The following is a 20701-nucleotide window of genomic DNA, read 5'->3' as shown; positions in this document are numbered from 1 at the left end:
TGTACCCATAAAATATGCTTAGATAGCTGTGCCATAAGTAAAAGTCTTACAGACATGTATAAACATCAGCACAATAATTAAAAAACAAAACAAAACTTCCATTACCTATGATTTTGGGTATACTGAATATAGTCAGAGATCAGGGGCGGACTGACAACTCATGGGGCCCCCGGGCAATAGGGGATCATGGGGCCCCTGTGTCCTTGGCCAAACTCAAAAAAGCCTATGAAAAAGGTACCAGGGGCATCTCATGGGGCCACCTACTGACCCCGGGCCCTCAGGCAGTGCCCGAGTTTCCAAATGGTCAGTCCGCCCCTGTCAGAGAGCTAACATTTTATCTGAGCCGACCTTCTAGAAGACCTTCATTAAAATAGTCAGGAACTGCTGAGCAACCAGCAACTGTGAAGACGATGAACACTATGGAGAGAAGTATGTAATGTACAGTATTGTGTGTATAGTGTAGGGGTGTGTAATGTACAATATAGTGCTATTCTCCAGGTCAGTCTTCCCCCCAGTACAATCCTCCCAGGTCAGTCTGCCCCCCAGTACAATCCCATCCAGGTCAGTCTGCCCCCAGTACAATCCCCCCAGGTCAGTCTGCCCCCCAGTACAATCCTCCCAGGTCAGTCTGCCCCCCAGTACAATCCTCCCAGGTCAGTCTGCCCCCCGTACAATCCCATCCAGGTCAGACTGCCCCCAGTACAATCCCCCCAGGTCAGTCTGCCCCCCAGTACAATCCTCCCAGGTCAGTCTGTCCCCCAGTACAATCCTCCCAGGTCAGTCTGCCCCCCAGTACAATACCCCCCAGGTCAGTCTGCCTCCCAGTACAATCCCCCCAGGTCAGTCTTCTCCCCAGTACAATCCTCCCAGGTCAGTCTGCCTCCCAGTACAATCCCCCCAGGTCAGTCTTCTCCCCAGTACAATCCCCCCAGGTCAGTCTGCCCCCCAGTACAATCCCCCCAGGTCAGTCTGTCCCCCAGTACAGTCCCCCCAGGTCAGTCTGTCCCACAGTACAGTCCCCCCAGGTCAGTCTGCTCCCCAGTACAATCTCCCCAGGTCAGTCTGCCCCCCAGTACAATCCCCCCAGGTCAGTCTGTCCCACAGTACAGTCCCCCCAGGTCAGTCTGCCCCCCAGTACAATCCCCCCAGGTCAGTCTGCCCCCCAGTACAGTCCCCCCAGGTCAGTCTGTCCCACAATACAGTCCCCCCAGGTCAGTCTGCCCCCCAGTACAGTCCCCCCAGGTCAGTCTGCCCCCCAGTACAGTCCCCCCAGGTCAGTCTGTCCCACAGTACAGTCCCCCCAGGTCAGTCTGCTCCCCAGTACAATCCCCCCTCCAGGTCAGTCTGCCACCCAGTACAATCCCCCCAGGTCAGTCTTCTCCCCAGTACAATCCCCCCTCCAGGTCAGTCTGCTCCCCAGTACAATCCCCCCTCCTGGTCAGTCTGCCACCCAGTACAATCCCCCCAGGTCAGTCTTCTCCCCAGTACAATCCCCCCTCTAGGTCAGTCTGCTCCCCAGTACAATCCCCCCTCCAGGTCAGTCTGCCACCCAGTACAATCCCCCCAGGTCAGTCTGCCACCCAGTACAATCCCCCCTCCAGGTCAGTCTGTCCCCCAGTACAATTCTCACAGTTTGATCTGTCCCCAGTACAACCCCCCACAGTTAAATCTATCCTCAGTACAGTCCCCCCAGTTTGGTCTGTCCCCAGTATAACCTCCCAGATCAGTCTGCCTCCCAGTACAACCGCCAAAATGTCAGTCTGCCCACAATACAATCTTCCCAGTTCAGTCTATACCCCAATACAAACCCCCAGGTCAGTCTATCCCCCAGTACCTCCCCAGGTTAGTCTGCCCTCAGTACAATCCCCCAAGTCAGTCTGCCCCCCAGGTTAGTCTATCCCCCAGTACCTCCCCAGGTTTGTCTGCCCCCAGTACAATCCCCCCAAGGTCAGTCTGCCTCCCAGTGCAATACCCTCGGGTCATTCTATCACCCTGTACCCCCCAGGCCAGTCTGCCTCCCAGTACAACGCCCCAGGTCAGTCTGTCCCCAGTACAACCCTCAAGGTCAGTCTGCCCCACATTACAATCCCCCCCACCAGGTCATTCTGTCCCTAATACAATTCCCCCAGATCAGTCTGTCCCCAGTACAATCCCCCCAGTTCAGTCTGTCCCCGGTACAATTCCCAGTTTGATCTGTACCCAATACAATCTGCCCCAGTTCAGTCTGTCCCCAGTACAATCCCCCCCCACAGTTCAATCTGTCCTCAGTACAGTAGTCCCAGTTTGGTCTGTCCCCAGTACAATCCCTCAAATCAGTCTGCCTTCCAGTACAACCGCCCACGTCAGTCTGCCCACATTACAATCCCCCTAGTTCAGTCTATACTCCAGTACAACCCCCCAGGTCAGTCTGCCCCCCCAGTTCAATATCCCCCAGGTCAGTCTGTCCCCCAGTACAATCCCCCCCAGGTCAGTCTGTCCCCCAGTAAAAGCCCCCAGGTCAGTCTATCCCCCAGTACCTCACCAGGTTAGTCTCCCCCCCAGGTCAGGCTGCCCCACATTACAACCCCCCCCCCCCACCAGGTCAGTCTGTCCCTAATACAATTCCCCCAAATCAATCTGTCCCCAGTACAATCTGCCCCAGTTCAGTCTGTCCTCAGTACAATCCCCCCAGTTTAGTCTGTACCCAGTACAGTCCCCCTAGGTTTGGTCTGTCCCCAGTACAATCTCCCCAGTTCATTCTGTCCCCAGTAGTATCCCCCTCAGTTTGGTCTGTCCCCAGTACAATCCCCTCAGTTTGGTCTGTCCCCAGTACAATCCCCCCAGTTTGATCTGTCCCCAGTAAAATCCCCCAGTTTGCTCTTTCCCCAGTACAATCCCCCCAGTTTGATCTGTCCCCAGTACAATCCCACCCAGTTTGCTCTTTCCCCAGTACAATCCCCCCCGTTTAAACTGTCCCCAGTACAATCCCCCCCAGTTTGATCTGTCCCCAGTACAATCCCCCCAGTTTGCTCTTTCCCCAGTACAATCCCCCCAGTTTTATCTGTCCCCAGTACAATCCACCCAGTTTGCTCTTTCCCCAGTACAATCCCCCCAGTTTGCTCTTTCCCCAGTACAATCCCCCCAGTTTGATCTGTCCCCAGTACAATCCCCCCAGTTTGCTCTTTCCCCAGTACAATCCCCCCAGTTTGATCTGTCCCCAGTACAATCCCCCCAGTTTGCTCTTTCCCCAGTACAATCCCCCCAGTTTGATCTGTCCCCAGTACAATCCACCCAGTTTGATCTGTCCCCAGTACAATCCACCCAGTTTGCTCTTTCCCGAGTACAATCCCCCCAGTTTGATCTGTCCCCAGTACAATCCCCCCCAGTTTGATCTGTCCCCAGTACAATCCCACCCAGTTTGCTCTTTCCCCAGTACAATCCCCCCCAGTTTGATCTGTCCCCAGTACAATCCCCCCAGTTTGATCTGTCCCCAGTACAATCCCCCCCAGTTTGATCTGTCCCCAGTACAATCCCACCCAGTTTGCTCTTTCCCCAGTACAATCCCCCCAGTTTAAACTGTCCCCAGTACAATCCCCCCCAGTTTGATCTGTCCCCAGTACAATCCCCCCAGTTTGCTCTTTCCCCAGTACAATCCCCCCAGTTTGATCTGTCCCCAGTACAATCCCCCCAGTTTGCTCTTTCCCGAGTACAATCCCCCCAGTTTGATCTGTCCCCAGTACAATCTCCCCAGTTTGCTCTTTGCCCAGTACAATCCCCCCAGTTTGGTCTGTCCCCAGTACAATCCCCCCAGTTTGGTCTGTCCCCAGTACAATCCCCCCAGTCTGGTCTGTCCCCTGTACAATCCCCCCAGTTTGGTCTGTCCCCAGTACAATCCCCCCAGTTTGATCTGTCCCCAGTACAATCCCCCCAGTCTGGTCTGTGCCCAGTACAATCCCCCCAGTTTGATCTGTCCCCAGTACAATCCCCCCAATTTGGTCTGTCCCCTGTTCAATGCCTACAAGTTTTGTGGTATATTTCACATACATTTTTATTTTCATTTTGGTCTTTAATTTTATACAGAGAGGAGCTACACTGGGTGTATACTGGGCATTATTCCTTCTACTGATCAAACAATGGGCCCTATTCCTTTCCCTGATACCAAGAACAGGGCCCAATTCCTCCCACTGAAATCAATCGTGTCCCAGTGACACCATTGATAGGGCACAATTCCTGCCAGTAACACTGTTAGGGCAACTTTCCTCCTAGTGACACAAATGTTAGGTCACCTTTCCTCCTAGTGACACAAATGTTAGGGCACCTTTCTTCCCACCGACATCAATAATATAGGGTAATATTACCCCCATTGATACCACCTATGGGATGTTTTTCTTTCTACTGACACCAAGAATGGGGCATTATCACCTTTTACTGATAGCAATGACAGGGTATAACTCCTCCCACTGATACCTATGATGGGTCACTATTCCTTTCAGTGAAACAAATATTGAAGTGCTATTCCTTCCACTGAAACCAAACTTGAGGCACTCTTCCTCCTAATGAAAATCCAGGGAACCTCAATGTTGCCACCACCATACAATGGTCACACTTCATTCCTCCTTCACTGAAGTGTGTACACCTCCACCACCACCATACAATGGTCACACTTCATTCCTCCACTGAAGTGTGTACACCTCCACCACCACCATACAATGGTCACACTTCATTCCTCTTTCACTGAAGTGTGTACACCTCCACCACCACCATACAATGGTCACACTTCATTCCTCCACTGAAGTGTGTACACCTCCACCACCACCATACAATGGTCACACTTCATTCCTCTTTCACTGAAGTGTGTACACCTCCACCACCACCATACAATGGTCACACTTCATTCCTCTTTCACTGAAGTGTGTACACCTCCACCACCACCATACAATGGTCACACTTCATTCCTCCTTCACTGAAGTGTGTACACCTCCACCACCACCATACAATGGTCACACTTCATTCCTCCACTGAAGTGTGTACACCTCCACCACCACCATACAATGGTCACACTTCATTCCTCTTTCACTGAAGTGTGTACACCCCCACCACCACCATACAATGGTCACACTTCATTCCTCTTTCACTGAAGTGTGTACACCCCCACCACCACCATACAATGGTCACACTTCATTCCTCCTTCACTGAAGTGTGTACACCTCCACCACCACCATACAATGGTCACACTTCATTCCTCCTTCACTGAAGTGTGTACACCTCCACCACCACCATACAATGGTCACACTTCATTCCTCCTTCACTGAAGTGTGTACACCTCCACCAATTTTCTTTGGAGATTTGGACAATGGACATTCAGGCAAGTTCAACCTATTACTATCACTACTAAATACTATTGCACACCTTCACCCTTAACTGAAATCCAGGGAACCTCAGCATCTCCACCACCACACAATGGGCCCCCTTCATTCTTTCTCCACTGAACCAAGCCGCATTTACAGTGTGGTGGTGGAGATGCTGAGGTTCCCTGGATTTCAGTTAAGAGTGAAGGTGTGCGATAGTATTTAGCAGTGATATTAATAGGTTGAACTTGGCTGAATGCCCATTGTCCAAATCTCCAAAGAAGCAAAATTCAGTCTGAACCTTGGTTCATACAAAACCTGGAGCCCATTCCTAGTGGTCAGTGTAGTGGTCCCTTACACTGGTGACCAATGGAAGGAGGATCCATTTATATCAGTAGTCAGTGTAGTGGTCCCTTACATTGCTGACCAATGGGAGAAGGATCCCCTTATATCAGTGGTCAGTGTAGTGGTCCCTTACATTGGTGACCAATGGGAGAAGGACCCCCTTATATCAGTGGTTAGTGTAGTGGCTCCTTACATTGGTGACCAATGGGAGAAGGACCCCCTTATATCAGTGGTCAGTGTAGTGGTTCCTTACATTGGTGACCAATGGGAGAAGGACCCTCATATCAAGCTCCAAAGAGCAGGGCCCTCGATCCCCTCATGTTTTGCATTGTATTGGTATTGTTCTGTCACATGTTCTGTCCCCCTTTGTAATGTACAGCGCTGAGCGAACTATTCGCTCTTTATAAATACTGTATAATAATAATAATAATATCAGTGGTCAGTGTAGTGGTCCCTTACATTGGTGACCAATGGGAGGAGGATCCCCTTATATCACTGGTTAGTGTAGTGGTCCCTTACATTGGTGACCAATGGGAGAAGGACCCCCTTATATCAGTGGTCAGTGTAGTGGTCCCTTACGTTGGTGACCAATGGGAGAAGAACCCCCTTATATCAGTGGTCAGTGTAGTGGCCCCTTACATTGGTGACCAATGGGAGAAGGACTCCCTTAAATCAGTGGTCAGTGTCTTGGTCCCTTACATTGGTGACCAATGGTAGGAGGATTGGTGACGAATGGGAGAAGGACCCCCTTATATCAGTGGTCAGTGTAGTGGTCCCTTACATTGGTGACCAATGGGAGAAGGACCCCCTTATATCAGTGATCAGTGTAGTGGTTCCTTACATTGGTGACCAATGGGAGAAGGATCCCCTTATATCAGTGGTCAGTGTAGTGGTCCCTTACATTGGTGACCAATGGGAGAAGGATCCCCTTAAATCAGTGGCCAGTGTAGTGGTCCTTTACATTGGTGACCAATGGGAGAAGGACCCCCTTAAATCAGTGGCCAGTGTAGTGGTCCCTTACATTGGTGACTAATGGGAGAAGGACCCCCTTATATCAGTGGCCAGTGTGGTGGTATCTTACATTGGTGACCAATGGGAGAAGGACCCCCTTATATCAGTGCTCAGTGTAGTGGTCCCTTACATTGGTGACTAATGGGAGAAGGATCCCCTTAAATCAGTGGCCAGTGTAGTGTTCCCTTACATTGGTGACCAATGGGAGAAGGACCCCCTTATATCAGTGGTCAGTGTAGTGGTCCCTTACATTGGTGACCAACGGGAGAAGGATCCACTTAAATCAGTGGTCAGTGTAGTGGTCCCTTACATTGGTGAACAATGGGAAAAGGATCCCTATTTATCAGGGGTCAGCAGCAGAAGGACATTCTTACATCATCATCAGTGGGGAGACTGTCCCACTTACAGATCATTGATATCAGTTGTTACTGAGAGACACAAATTGTTCATTACTGAAGGAACCCCTAGAAACCTTTGGAGGAACTATTACTACTATGAGTTGCTGAATGCTGCCATTACCAGTATAAAAATAAATAAATAAAACTTCCAGTATATATACCATCATTTGTAGACGCTATAACTTTCACGCAAACCAATCATTATACACTTTTTTTTACCAAAAATATGTAGCAGAACACATTTTGGCCTAAATTTATTAAGAAATTAGATTTTTAACTTTTTTATTGGATCTGTTTTATAGGATAAAGTAAAAAATATTGGGTTTTCTTTTTCAGAATTTTCTATCCTCTTTCGTTTATATCGTATGATAAAATAAAAAAACCCAATGGTGACCAAATACCAACAAAAGAAAGCTCTATTTGTGTGAAAACAATGATATAAATTTCATTTGGGTACAGACTGCGCAATTCTCAGTTCAAGTAGCGTAGTACCAAACAGCAAACAATGGCCTGGTCACAGCACAAGGCCGTGTTGACGTTATGTGACGGTTCTCGGGGCTGAAGTTCCTCTGAGCTCCACAAAGTGGTGATCTCCCTTCTACCCAGACAAGGAAGTATCTATGGAAGACAGGAAGTGATGTCAGTACTGACAGAAAATTCCATGTGGTGGGAAGTAGCAAGGAGACGTTGCTGGAAGTAGAAGCTAAGGAGGTAATAAGTTCTTATTTCTCTTCCGCTCATTGAAGGACACAGCCAGATCTTCATGACTCATGGGTTTGATGTTGCCACCTGCAGGAGCTGGATACTGGGTGCAAATCTTAGTTTTTTGCTTAGCACTCAGGAATGAGGACCTAAGAATTTCATCTCTGCTCTTTTTCTGTTTCAATCAATGGATTTTTGTTCCATTCCATGGATTTCTTCATCTTTGATCGACTGCGGTGCTGGGCGACAGGCAGGATACATAGTCCCCCCAGCCCTGTTATAGAGTGCATGCAGGTTCCCTGTTATGGTGGGATTGGCTACGACAATGACAACTCTGCTTGCTGAGTGGCCTGTAGGGGCTTGACCCCTTTGTCAACATGTATGATGGTTGGACCTGGCCTTTCCGTTGTACCGCTGCATTTAGGCTGACATCACCTGGATCATTGAAGGATCAGAGGTGATGGCCTGGATCATTGAAGGATCAGAGGTGATGGCCTGGATCATTGAAGGATCAGAGGTGATGGCCTGGATCATTGAAGGATCAGAGGTGATGGCCTGGATCATTGAAGGATCAGAGGTGATGGCCTGGATCATTGAAGGATCAGAGGTGATGGCCTGGATCATTGAAGGATAGAGGTGTTGCCCTCCCCCCGGACCTATGGATTGAGAACTATGCCTTCTCTTCAAATGGTTCCTTATATTGATTTATTCTTGCCTTCTTGGAAGTTTTGGGTCTGGAAAGCTGCTGGGGGTATTTTCTGTGTATGCTGCTTTATTGTTTATGTGCTTGCACTATATGGGGCGGCTAGAAAATATTTCAAAGGAAGAAAAAGGACGCATGGCAGAACTTTGGCTCTTCTGTCTCTGCTGAGTAATGCATTTTTTTGTGGCCAAGAGCCCAGATTATCAACAGGACCTGCAGGGGTTTCTGGACTGTCCACAGGCATTGTACTTGGGCTTCCTACTTCTACTTCTAAATCGGTTCAAACTGGATGTTCTAGCAAAATAAAGGGCAGATACCATTCATCAGGGACCTCCTGTACTGGTGGAACATCCACGTAGTCTTGTCCCTCTCTGTTGGCAGTTTGATGTAACAATCGCCACTCAGGACGTAGGGTTGCAGCAAGTTTTGTTGTAGTCACTTCTTAATGGGGTTGGGAACCTCAAAGACTACATCATACACTGGAGTCAGAGAGAAGGGCTGCTTCTCTACCCGATAGGGGTCTGCTCCCACTTTGGATCCAGCTTACTGCCACTTTCACTTCTGGTGTTCTTCTCCAATGCCCAGTCTGCCAGCTACAATGGCAGGCGTAAACCTCAACAAAGTCCTTGAGTCTATCCAGCACCACCTGTTGGCTCTTTGTAACTGATCCCAGTGTTCTTGCACCCAAGTGCTGGGCATGTGGGGTGTAGAACACTTTGGGGAGCCCAGTAAGACATCCATAGCTGTAACATCCAAACATCATCAAGAACAGAGTATGGCTCGTGGCTCGGTGTACCGTGTTGTTATAGTGCAACACTACTGCCTCCCATGTGTTGGTGCCAACAATCTCTATGACCTTGCTCAAGAATCCTCAACATTCCCAACAGGGTAAGATTGAACCATCCACAAGCTCCATTGCTCTGTGATTGGTAAGGGGTGGTATGTGACTTTTGGATATCACTGAGGCAGCACAGTGTGGACATAATTAAAATTCGGGCCTTGGTCTGAGTATATACATTTGGGACAGTCATAGGGTTGGACCACGTGCTCCAAAAATACTTGAGCCATTGTTGGGGTCATCCTTAGTGGGGACCACTACAGTGAACTGGTGAAGAGGTCAACAAAGACTAGAGCATACCAATATCCTTGGGGGGAGCTGAAGATCTTTAAAAAGTCCATGGTTACCAGCTCTTAGGGCTCTGAGGTGGTGATAGCCAAGGGTGTAGTTTTTTCGGGCAGGGCTTTATGTACAGAACAGGGTGCATTTTCCTGGCAAGCCTATTGTACCCATTCTGCCAGTTGTGGGCAAAAAGAATACCTTCTAACCAGAGCCTCAGTTCAGTCAACTCCAAAATGCCTGCTCACAGCATGCAGCACTTGAAATGACAGGAAGGGTTGCACATGCATGAGGTTGAGGTCTTTTTGTTGGATTAAGGCCCACTCTTCCTAGGTGTGGATATCGCCAAGCTCTGCCTGGGGGACTGCTGTTCTTCCTTTGTGGGAATATGAGAAGGCTAATGCAGGTAGGACAGAGGCTACCTCCATGTCCTCTAGGCTTTCTTCTATGCTTGCCCCTCAATATTCTACCGAATAGCAGGAAAGAGCAATCTCATGTCTGTTCAGCCTTCCCAGATTGTAGCTAATCTCCTAGTTATAATGGGTGACCCACCATTGCTTCAAGGCCCCACGTTTGGCTGTTTTGAGGTAGGCAAGGGGATGGTTGTCTGTAAAAACTTCTCTTTCTGCCCCTGTGAGGTATTCAGCACATTTTTCAGTAATGGTCCACACGATGGCCAGCAACTACAGTTTGAAAGAGCTATAATTACGGGAATTCCTCTCAGTGGGCCACTCACGTAGGTGATCACACATTCACACCCATCCTGCTCCTTGGCCAGGATTGTCCCCAGTCCTTGTATGCTCTCATCTGTATACACTAGAAGGTTTTTGAGTAGTCCACATGTGCCAGTAGTGAAGCCTATGTCAGCTTTTCTTTGAGAGCTTCAAACACGTTGTTAAGGTTCTTGCCTAGACTAGATGGAAGGTGACATCCCACCTTTCTTTTATCTGGGTGAGAGGGGTGGTGAGTCATACGAGCTTGGGAATGAACCACCAATAGTATCCCACCAGCCCCAGAAAAGAGCACACCTCAGTAATAATCCTTGGGGTGCCAATACTGCATTGTATGGACTTTGGCTGGATTCGGGGAGACCCCTCTGGCTTCCATGATATGGCTTAGGTACTAGATGTTTTAACCATTAAGTGGCACTTACTGGGCTTGAAGTTTTAGCCCATACTGGGTGGGCACATACCTGGTTAATGAGCAAGATGTGAATAGGAAGGCCTTTCTTACAGCTCTATCTCAGAAACCACTGGTAATGGAGCATTGGCTGCAAGAGAACAGTGAGGTATGAGTGCACGGTGAGGTATGAGCAGGAGACAAGAACAGGTTTCAGGAACAAGCTAAGGTGCAAGTGTGGTTAGTGTACAAGCGTGGTCAGAGACCAGCCAGGTCAGGATCAGAAGTCAGGCACAGGAACAGGCAATGAAGAGCATGGAATGCTGTTGAACAAACAGCAATGAGCCAGTATTGTAGCCCAGTTTAAATAGCCCATTTGGCCATTATTAGTGACACGAGTGAGTCTGGGCTTATGTGTCCGAACAATTGCTGGCCTGTGCCCACATATGCACCTGGGAGCATTGTCTGTGCTATGAACAAGCCTTTCCTAACACTGGGTTAAATGGGTAAACACTCGGTCCAGGTGTTGGACATTGTCCTTGAATGTTTTATAGAAAATTATAATAGCGTCCAGGTAGACTAGCAAAGTCTCGAAATTAAAATCCCCCAAGTATCTCTCCATTAATCGTTGGAATGTACTAAGGGCATTGCTCAGTCCGAAGGGCATGTGACCGAATTTGAATAGTATCAGGGGCGTGATAAAGGAAGTATTTTAATGGTCTTGGTTCCTCATTGGGACTTGCCAATATCTGCTTGCTACGTCAAGGGTAGAGAAAAACTTGGCTTGACCCAGTGCTATAAGCGACTCCTCCACCCTGGGTTATGGGTATGGACAGGCATTTAGCTTGTGGTAATTCATGCAGAATCACAGACTTCCATCTTTTTTCACACCAGGAGAACGTTTTATGGCGGCCTACAGGAGCTTTTGATTTCAGGCTGACCGCAGTTCCAGGCTACATGTCCAAAGAGCCCAAACTATTAGCACTTCTGGTCTTCATCCAGGTCCCTCTACAATGGATTCTTGCCACTAGGGGGGTGTGCCGAATCCTGTTTGAATGTAGAAGCTGTAGTAGAGTGGTGGACCAAAATGCTTACAGCGTCTGTCTCAAAGAGTGGAATGCGGCCTGACCAGTCTGCACCCAAACAGGAAGAATAGCGTGTCCCTGTACTTTCTCTACTCCTCTGGAACCCTTCCATGATGCTAAGCACTGTCCCTGACAGACAGGTGACCTGTCTCTTCTCCACCCACTTTCAAAATGTGAGCAAAAATCTGGGAGCCAGGTTCTCAGCTAGACTATGCCTGACCCAAGATGGCCAACAGAGTCACATGGGGTTTCAGCATCCAATCAGATAGCTGTCTCCCAGTGACCGAAGACCTGCATTGCTGCTGCAGAGGAGCGCCACCTTCAGCTTCACCTACAGCTTCAAAGGCCCTTGGATCAGATGGTCTTCTGGTCCAATTTGTTCACAGTCCTGAAAAAGGACAGGGTGCGCCCAATTTTAGACCTAGTCCTTGAATGCCTTTACTCAAGTTTTGGATGGAGTTGATGCTCTCAATGGTAGCTTCCTTACACCAAGGAGATCTTTTCTTCTGCTTCTCTCCATATTTCCAATTGCTTGAATCACCAACAGTTCCTCCAATTTGTAGCCCTCTCCTTTGGTGTGGGGTCAAAACAACGAGTCTTCATGCAAAGTATTCACAACAGTGCAAGCCCTCCTTCAACTCCAAGGAGTTTTGATTGTGGGCTATCTAGATGACCTCAAAGTAACTATCAAAGTCTTCTCTAATAGGTAGTGAGGCGACTTGCAAGGAATCTATATATTCAAATTCCTAACAGAGGGTAAATGCAGTGCCTAAAAGTAAAATGATACATTGATGGTTAGTGCAAGTAACTCAAATATATCAAACAATCAATTAGTGCAACCCAAAATACACCATCATAAAATAAAATATGAAATGCATAAAAAAGTGACAAACACAATTATTACAAAAGAAAAAAAAAAGTCCATAAAAAAGTTCAGCAAAGGTTGTCCATCACAGTGAAATTAATTTATCCACCAATAAAACAATTTAAGTGAAGGATGCACTTCTCCACCAGGTGCTGAAGGACCTGGGTCTATCTTCAGCTGTTATCTCCACTATATTTCATGCTTGTAAGTCCACCTCTTGCTTCATTTAATATCGCACTTTCCTACTTTACTTATTGTAGGTTGCACAAGCTTCATCCTCAGCAGTTCTTGGTGGCTCGCATTTTGGCCTGCCTTCGAAATAGATTGGACCATCGTATTGCCCTTAATACCATCAAGGGTCGGGTTTCTGCCTTGACTCTTTTCCGATGTCTCTTGGCTTGTTTTTCTTTAGTCTGTACTATTATCCAGGGGGTCTCTCATGTGGTACCTCCTTACAGACCTCCCTTGCTTCAATGGACTTGGATCTTGTTTTGGCAGCCTTACTGAAACTTCCAATTGGCTAGGACCTACTGATCGGCTTGTGCTGGAGCAAATTACAGCAACGATGGGGGAAGTAAGCGCAGACATGAGAGAATTAGACGGGCTGAGTGGATGTAAGGAGTACTGAAGGGCTGAGGGACTGTACAGGCCTCTGTGGGAGTACTGAGGCTGAAGGATTCTGAGGGGATGGGGGCCCTGAGGAAAGATGAAGCTGGAGGACACTAAGGGAGGAGGGTTCTTGGTCTCTGATGGTCCACCTACCCACATATATTTTACTGACATAAACTCACTGGCTCACACCCAGGCTTCTAACAAGCCTCTAACTACACTACCAACTATGTACACCAAAGGGTACTACAGATAGACAAGACAATGACCATCCTGGCAAAATATGGCCTACAATGGGCAATTATTACAATTTGCAGGCAACACCATGATGGAGTGCAGGGGTCAGGAGTGTAGCGCATAGAGCCCCCTACATTACTGGTCAGTAGGAAGAAAACATTCCCCAGCCTATCATGAAGAATATCATCATTGGTGTCAGAGAGAGGAAATATATTTAAACTGAGAGGCTGTGAGGTTTAATGGATAGTTGATGAACTCCAGGGGCCCCTGGGGGGATAGTGGGGTTGAAGGGCTCTGAGGGGGTATTGTATCTGAAGGACTCTAGGCCTTTGATAGGATTGTTGGGCAGCGGGGCTGTGAAGGAAGAGGAGGTTGTAGGGCTTAGAAGAACTCTAGAAGAGTGAGGAGGGCTCTTGGTCTATGATGGTCTTCCCATCTCCACTTACTTTTTAGACTTCCTTACCAAACTCCTGCCAGAAAAGAAAGACAACCTTCACCTTCTTTCCATCTCACTGGTGAAGTAACATGTTCTACGATACCAAGTGGAATGGAGAAGGGCAATACTTTACTCACTGGTGAGCACTTCTTAGAGGAGATCTGCATGTGCAATATTGATGGATCCAAAAGGTGGTCAGGGATCAAGGATGTACATATAGGGAATCAATGAAAAAAAGGAACCCACTGCCACTCTGTACAAAGTCCTGAATACTACGGAATACCTGACAACCAAGAGAACAAATCTCTCGCTCTCCTCTGTCCTCCTCCTGTCCACACTGGGCTACCACTGGAGGGAAGAGAAGAGATTCCTTCCCCACAGCTCTCTACTCCACCAGCAGCATCCTCCTACTACCCAATCCAATCCCTTCTCTTATTGCAGAGAGTGACAATGACATCACTCCTGTCAGTCAGCAGACTACCCGAGATTGGAACTTTGCTGCCAGAGTTCTGCCAATTATCCTTATTAGCAACCCTGGCCAAAGGTCAGCAAGTTCCCTTTGTAGAACATCGTGATGACCCTACATTGACCTCTAAGCACTTCCTCAGAGCGAAACAAAAAAGGAAAAAATATTGTATTTATGATTCCTTTGCAGACCTAAACTATTGACAACCAGTTCAGAAATAAAACAAACCCAACAGAGAAAAGGGAATTACTGATCTGGCAGGTCAACAGGGTCCCAGGAGCTCAAATATGTGGCAAATGGTAAACCTACCAGACTAAATGTGTTCCCATGGGGTCAGTAGTTACTAAATGTCCAGCAACCCTCCTATCCCCCCTTTACATCCACATCCTATTATTGTGTGACCAATACCATCCAAATCATTCTTACTTTCATTTCCCAAAGTTATCCGTCTACAAGGAGACCTGTATAGATCACATGATGGCACCAATGAGGATGGAGGAGGACCGGAGTCACATGACTGAGAAGATACTAAACCTCACCCTGGAGATCATCTACCTGCTGGCCGGAGAGGTGAGGAGGATTCTGGGAGGTCACATGACATCACTCTCATCTCTATTAATAAAACACAGACCTGACCGGAGAGGTGAGGAGGATTCTGGGAGATCACATGACATCACTCTTATCTCTATTAATAAAACACAGACCTGACCGGAGAGGTGAGGAGGATTCTGGGAGGTCACATGACATCACTCTCATCTCTATTAATAAAAAACAGACCTGACCGGAGAGGTGAGGAGGATTCTGGGAGGGCACATGACATCACTCATCTCTATTAATAAAACACAGACCTGACCGGAGAGGTGAGGAGGATTCTGGGATTCTAACATGATATTCCTATTGGTTCCTCAATACAGAGATTTCCTCCTGTGAAGTCAGGTGATCATATGACCATCACAGTGCCTCCATGTGACTCTCTAAAACCTGAGAGACACAACATGCAGAAGATTCTAGAAGTCACCAAGAAGATGATGGAGCTGCTGACAGGAGAGGTGAGCGGTGCCGGGAATTCTGGGACATTCTCCAGTAACAGACAAGGGATGTGTCTGGATGGTGACTGTATCATTGTGTGTGTCAGGTTCCTATAAGGTGTCAGGGTGTCACTGTCTATTTCTCCATGGAGGAGTGGGAGTATTTAGAAGGACACAAGGATCTCTACAAGGACGTCATGATGGACAATCATCGAACGTATCATTAGGATCTGTAAAAAATCTTTATTATTACAATTTCTCATTTTTCTTATATTTTCAGAGTGGAAACCTCAGAGAGTCCAAAGTTGAAGTTAAATCAGAAGAAGAGGCGTATGTGAGGGATGATCAGCAGTCTATGGAGGAGGATGGAATAACGGGGACATTTATAGAGGAGGACACTCCTACAGAGATCAGCACAGGTGGGTCATGAACACTAAATCCATTCCTCCACCCATACTGCTCACTGATTGGTCCAGAGTAGGGCGGGGGCTGGGTGATATCAGCCTGTAATCCCCTGGTCACTTTCCTGAGCTGTGTTCCCCGTCCTGTATTCCTGGATTTCTCTCGGATAATCTTCCTTCTCTGTGCTGCAGACACAATTTATGTATCTAGACTGGATCTATGGAGGTTCTGGGGTTCAGCTGGAAGAAAAATGTAGATTTTCAGCAAATATAGAGGGATGTGTCTGTATAGTCTCTGATCCCGGTCATGGAGTGCGGTCTCAGGAGACGGGAGACAGCGGTGTGGGAGGAGGGAACCATAACATCTCGTCCTATAATCCCCTCATCACTGTCCCTCCTATAAAAGACAGTTCTGGTTGTTTCCTCACTCTCTGACTAAGGTCCATGAATAAAGAAATGACCTGGTAGGAGATCAGAGGAGCCATTTCCTAGTTCCCTTGAGGGTGGAATTGTAAGCTCCTCAGAGACCAAGCTGCCTGATGTGGGCGGAGTCCTGGTTTGGGAGAACCAATCAGCTCCTGTCTAGTAATCCTCTTTGTCTTTGTATTTTAGTCCATGGCCGGGAGATGAGGAAAACCTCAGAGGATTGTCTCACTTTGTCACCAGACTGGAAAGTAGAAGATGAGGACATCACACAGTATAGTCCAGGAGAAAACCCGGCTCCCTCCAATGTCCATCCGGCACCACCCATTGTAGATGGACCATCGGATTCCTCGTATTCTGAGGAACCTCAGACTGTGCGGGACCGGGCCGGCCTTTCAACAGAGAAGAGGTTCTCCTGTACTGAGTGCGGGAAAGGTTTTCGTTGTAAATATAATCTTAAGGAGCATAAAAGGTCTCACACAGGGGAGAGGCCGTATCCCTGCCCTGAGTGCGGGAAATGTTTGTCAAATAAATCCTCCCTTTACAAACATCAAAGATCTCATACGGGGGAGAAGCCATTTTCCTGTTCTGAGTGTGGGAAATGTTTTTCACAGAAGTCCCATCTTTCCAAACATCAGAAATCTCACACAGGTGAGAAGCCTTATTTCTGTCCTGAGTGCGGGAAATTTTTTGCAGAAAAATCAGAACTTGTCATACATCAAAGGACTCACACAGGGGAAAAAATGAGCGTCTGTTCTGAGTGCGGGAAATGTTTTGTGCGACAAACGGATCTTGTCACACATCAAAGATCTCACACAGGGGAAAAGCCGTATTACTGTCCAGTGTGCGGGAAATGTTTTTCAGTTAAGTCACATCTTTACAGACATGAGAAATTGCACACAGGGGAGAAGCCTCATTCCTGTCCTGAGTGCGGAAAATGTTTTTCACAGAAATCCAATCTTACCATACATCAAAGGTCTCACACGGGTGAGAAGCCTTATTCCTGTTCTGAGTGTGGGAAATGTTTTACAAAGAAGACCAATCTTATCAAACATGAGCGGACTCACATAGGTGAGATGCTTCATTCCTGTCCTGAGTGTGGAAAATGTTTTGAACAAAAATCAGAGCTTGTCACACATCAGAGATCTCACACGGGTGAAAGCCATATTCCTGTCCTGAGTGAGGGAAATGTTTTTCAGGGAATTTCCATCTTGCAGACATCAGAGATTTTAAATGCGGGAGAGGCCACTTTCTTTGTTCTGAGTGCAGGAAATGTTTTTCAGTGAAGTCCTGTCTCCCTGTACATCAGGGATCCTACACAACCCTGGAGGTGTATTAGTGCCTTGAGTGCGGGAAATGTCTTCTAGGTGAACATTGCTGGACATCCCAGCTCTCATGTGGGGAAGAAGCACACCCTGATATACACCTCAGATATACTCCATGGCTGATCTTCATCATGGAAGAAACAGTTCATAAGGAGATCAGAGGTCACCAAAGACATGGATGAAGTGTGGGACCAGGTTGACCATTGATAGCAGAAGAATAAAAATGGAGTCCTGCCCATTCATTGGCTGAGTACATTTTCAAAGTGTTCACAAACAGAGATCTATTTTTAATAATATGTTGTGCCCAGCATTCACATAACCATGAGGAATGTTGGCCGTATTTTATTTCATACAGTGATTTCCTATGATCATCGGCTCTATCTAGTGGCCATAATGCAGAACTGCAGTATTAATACTGCATTAATATAGTGTTTACTCCCGTAGAAGCCACTGGAAAGTTGCCCAGATTTTCCCAAAGGGAGAGCCCAGCAGCTTGGTACATAAACACAGTCACTTGTTTCCTCATAACCAGTCTGGGGGGCGGGTTTATTGTTGAACTTAGATAGAGATGAGGGAACTGAGTGGGGTACTCCAAAAGCAGAAGCTATGTACACAGGACAGTTTGGAGAACTTGGATGGGATGAGGGAACTGAGTGGATACTCCAAGAATAGAAACGATGTACAAATTGCGGACAGTTTGGAGAATTGGATAGGGATGAGGTAACTGAGTGGATACTCCAAAAACAGAAACTATACAAATTTAGGACAGTTTGGAGAACTTGGATGGGGTTGAGGGAACTGAGTGGACACTCCAAAAGCAGAAGCTATGTACAAATTGCGGACAGTTTGGAGAACTTGGATAGGGATGAGGTAACTGAGTGGATACTCCAAGAATAGAAACTATGTACACAGGACAGTTTGGAGAACTTGGATGGGATGAGGGAACTGAGTGGATACTCCAAGAATAGAAACTATGTACAAATTGCGGACAGTTTGGAGAACTTGGATAGGGATGAGGGAACTGAGTGGATATTCCAAAAACAGAAACTATGTACACAGGACAGTTTGGAGAACTTGGATAGGGATGAGGGAACTGAGTGGGGTACTCCTGAAGCAGAAGCTATGTACGAATTGCGGACAGTTTGGAGAACTTGGATTGGGATGAGGGAACTGAGTGAGATACTCCAAAAACAGAAACTATACAAATTTAAGACAGTTTGGAGAACTTGGATTGGGATGAGGGAACTGAGTGGATACTCCAAAAACAGAAACTATGTACACAGTTAGGACAGTTTGGAGACCTTGGATGGGGTTGAAGGAACTGAGTGGATACTCCAAAAGCAGAAACTATGTACAAATTTAGGACAGTTTTGAGAACTTGGATGGGGTTGAGGGAACTAAGTGGATACTCCAAAAACAGAAACTATACAAATTTAAGACAGTTTGGAGAACTTGGATATAGATGAGGGAACTGAGTGGATACTCCAAAAACAGAAACTATGTACAAATTTAGGACAGTTTGAAGAACTTGGATGGGGTTGAGGGAACTGAGTGGATACTCCAAGAATAGAAACTATGTACAAATTTAGGACAGATTGGAGAACTTGGATTGGGATGAGGGAACTGAGTAGGGTACTCCAAAAACAGAAACTATACAAATTTAGGACAGTTTGGAGAACTTGGATGGGGTTGAGGGAACTGAGTTGATATTCCAAAAACAGAAACTATGTACACAGTTAGGACAGTTTGGAGAACCTGGATGGGGTTGAGGGAACTGAGTGGATACTCCAAAAACAGAAACTATGTACAAATTGCGGACGGTTTGGAGACCTTGGATAGAGATGAGGGAACTGAGTGGGGTACTCCAAAAACAGAAACTATACAAATTTAGGACAGTTTGGAGAACTTGGATGGGGTTGAGGGAACTGAGTTGATATTCCAAAAACAGAAACTATGTACACAGGACAGTTTGGAGAACTTGGATGGGGTTGAGGGAACTGAGTGGACACTCCAAAAGCAGAAGCTATGTACAAATTGCGGACAGTTTGGAGACCTTGGATAGAGATGAGGGAACTGAGTGGGGTACTCCAAAAACAGAAACTATACAAATTTAGGACAGTTTGGAGAACTTGGATGGGGATGAGGGAACTGAGTGGGATATTCCAAGAATAGAAACGGTGTATAAATTGCGGACAGTTTGGAGAACTTGGATAGGGTTGAGGGAACTGAGTGGATATTCCAAAAACATATCCTAATACATAAAGTAATTATCTATTGTTCCACTATGAACCCCTTTTCCTCCAGAGGATTTACCCCCCTTCTTGACCAGGCCATTTTTTGCGATATGGCACTCGTTACTTTAACTAATAATTGCGCGGTCGTGCAACACTGTACATAAATGAAATTTATGTCATTTTTTTTTCCCCACAAACAGCTTTCTTTCTATGGTATTTGATCATCTCTGCATTTTTTATTTTTAAAAAAACTATATTTTTGCTATAAAACATCCAATAATAAAAATAAATGTTTCGTCATAAATTTAGACCAAAATGTATTCTGCTCCATGTCTTTGCTAAAAAAAAAAACCCAATCCGTGTAAATTAATTGGTTTACGTGAAAGTTATGTTGTCTACAAATGGTGGTATATATAATGGAATTTTTATTTTGTGCGTCTTTTATTTTTGTGCTATAAACAAAAAAAAAAAAATTGACGATTTTGATAGACTTACAACGGGACTGCGGTGGGCACTTCTGACACTGGGTGGGAGCTAACGGCCACTGACATCCCCAGTGACACTAAAACCAAGAAAAAGCACTGACACTGTACTAATGGCACTGGGCAGGAAAGGATTAAAATATGGGGCAATCAAAGGGTTAACTGTGTGCTGTGTTGTGCTTACCCTGTGTGCTGTGTGTGTTGTACTACAGAGACATGCTGCTTTCTCTCTTTGCTGTGCAGAGAGATACAAAGCAGAATGTCCACGCTGACAGGAGAGAGATCTGTGTTGTTTACACACAGGTCTCTCCCCTCTCAGCTTCACCGACGATCCCTGAGTGCTGGCCGATATTCACCGGCCGGGACCCAGTGATTGACATCAACTGCA

The 20701-nt window shown here is 46.7% G+C and overlaps 1 protein-coding gene across 1 annotated transcript; it reads left to right on the top strand.

Annotated features, from left to right (window-relative positions):
* The first annotated feature begins 7739 nt into the window (after positions 1 to 7739).
* Positions 7740 to 20147, top strand: LOC149441079 (uncharacterized). Its single transcript, XM_089657763.1, has 5 exons — positions 7740 to 7792; positions 14862 to 14990; positions 15335 to 15469; positions 15729 to 15867; positions 16462 to 20147. The coding sequence occupies exons 2-5, from the start codon at positions 14895 to 14897 to the stop codon at positions 17556 to 17558; spliced, it is 1467 nt and encodes a 488-aa protein (XP_089513889.1). The 5' UTR covers positions 7740 to 7792; positions 14862 to 14894; the 3' UTR covers positions 17559 to 20147.
* Positions 20148 to 20701: the final 554 nt, after the last annotated feature.

This window comes from Staurois parvus, unplaced genomic scaffold (genome assembly GCF_062004578.1).
Source record: "Staurois parvus isolate SC_StPar_1 unplaced genomic scaffold, SC_StPar_1.0 ptg001026l, whole genome shotgun sequence".
In the NCBI taxonomy this organism is placed as follows: Eukaryota; Metazoa; Chordata; class Amphibia; order Anura; family Ranidae; genus Staurois; species Staurois parvus.
Note: the sequence above shows the minus strand (reverse complement) of the source record. Positions and strands in the feature narration are given on the sequence as shown.

What these genes read in the sequence shown, in the direction of transcription:
- LOC149441079 (XM_089657763.1), top strand. Translation starts at nt 14,895, where the DNA reads ATGATGGCACCAATGAGGATGGAGGAGGACCGGAGTCACATGACTGAG. An exon ending in TCTACCTGCTGGCCGGAGAG is followed by an intron (nt 14,991 to 15,334) that starts GTGAGGAGGATT and finishes TCCTCAATACAG; the next exon opens with AGATTTCCTCCTGTGAAGTC. An exon ending in TGGAGCTGCTGACAGGAGAG is followed by an intron (nt 15,470 to 15,728) that starts GTGAGCGGTGCC and finishes TTATATTTTCAG; the next exon opens with AGTGGAAACCTCAGAGAGTC.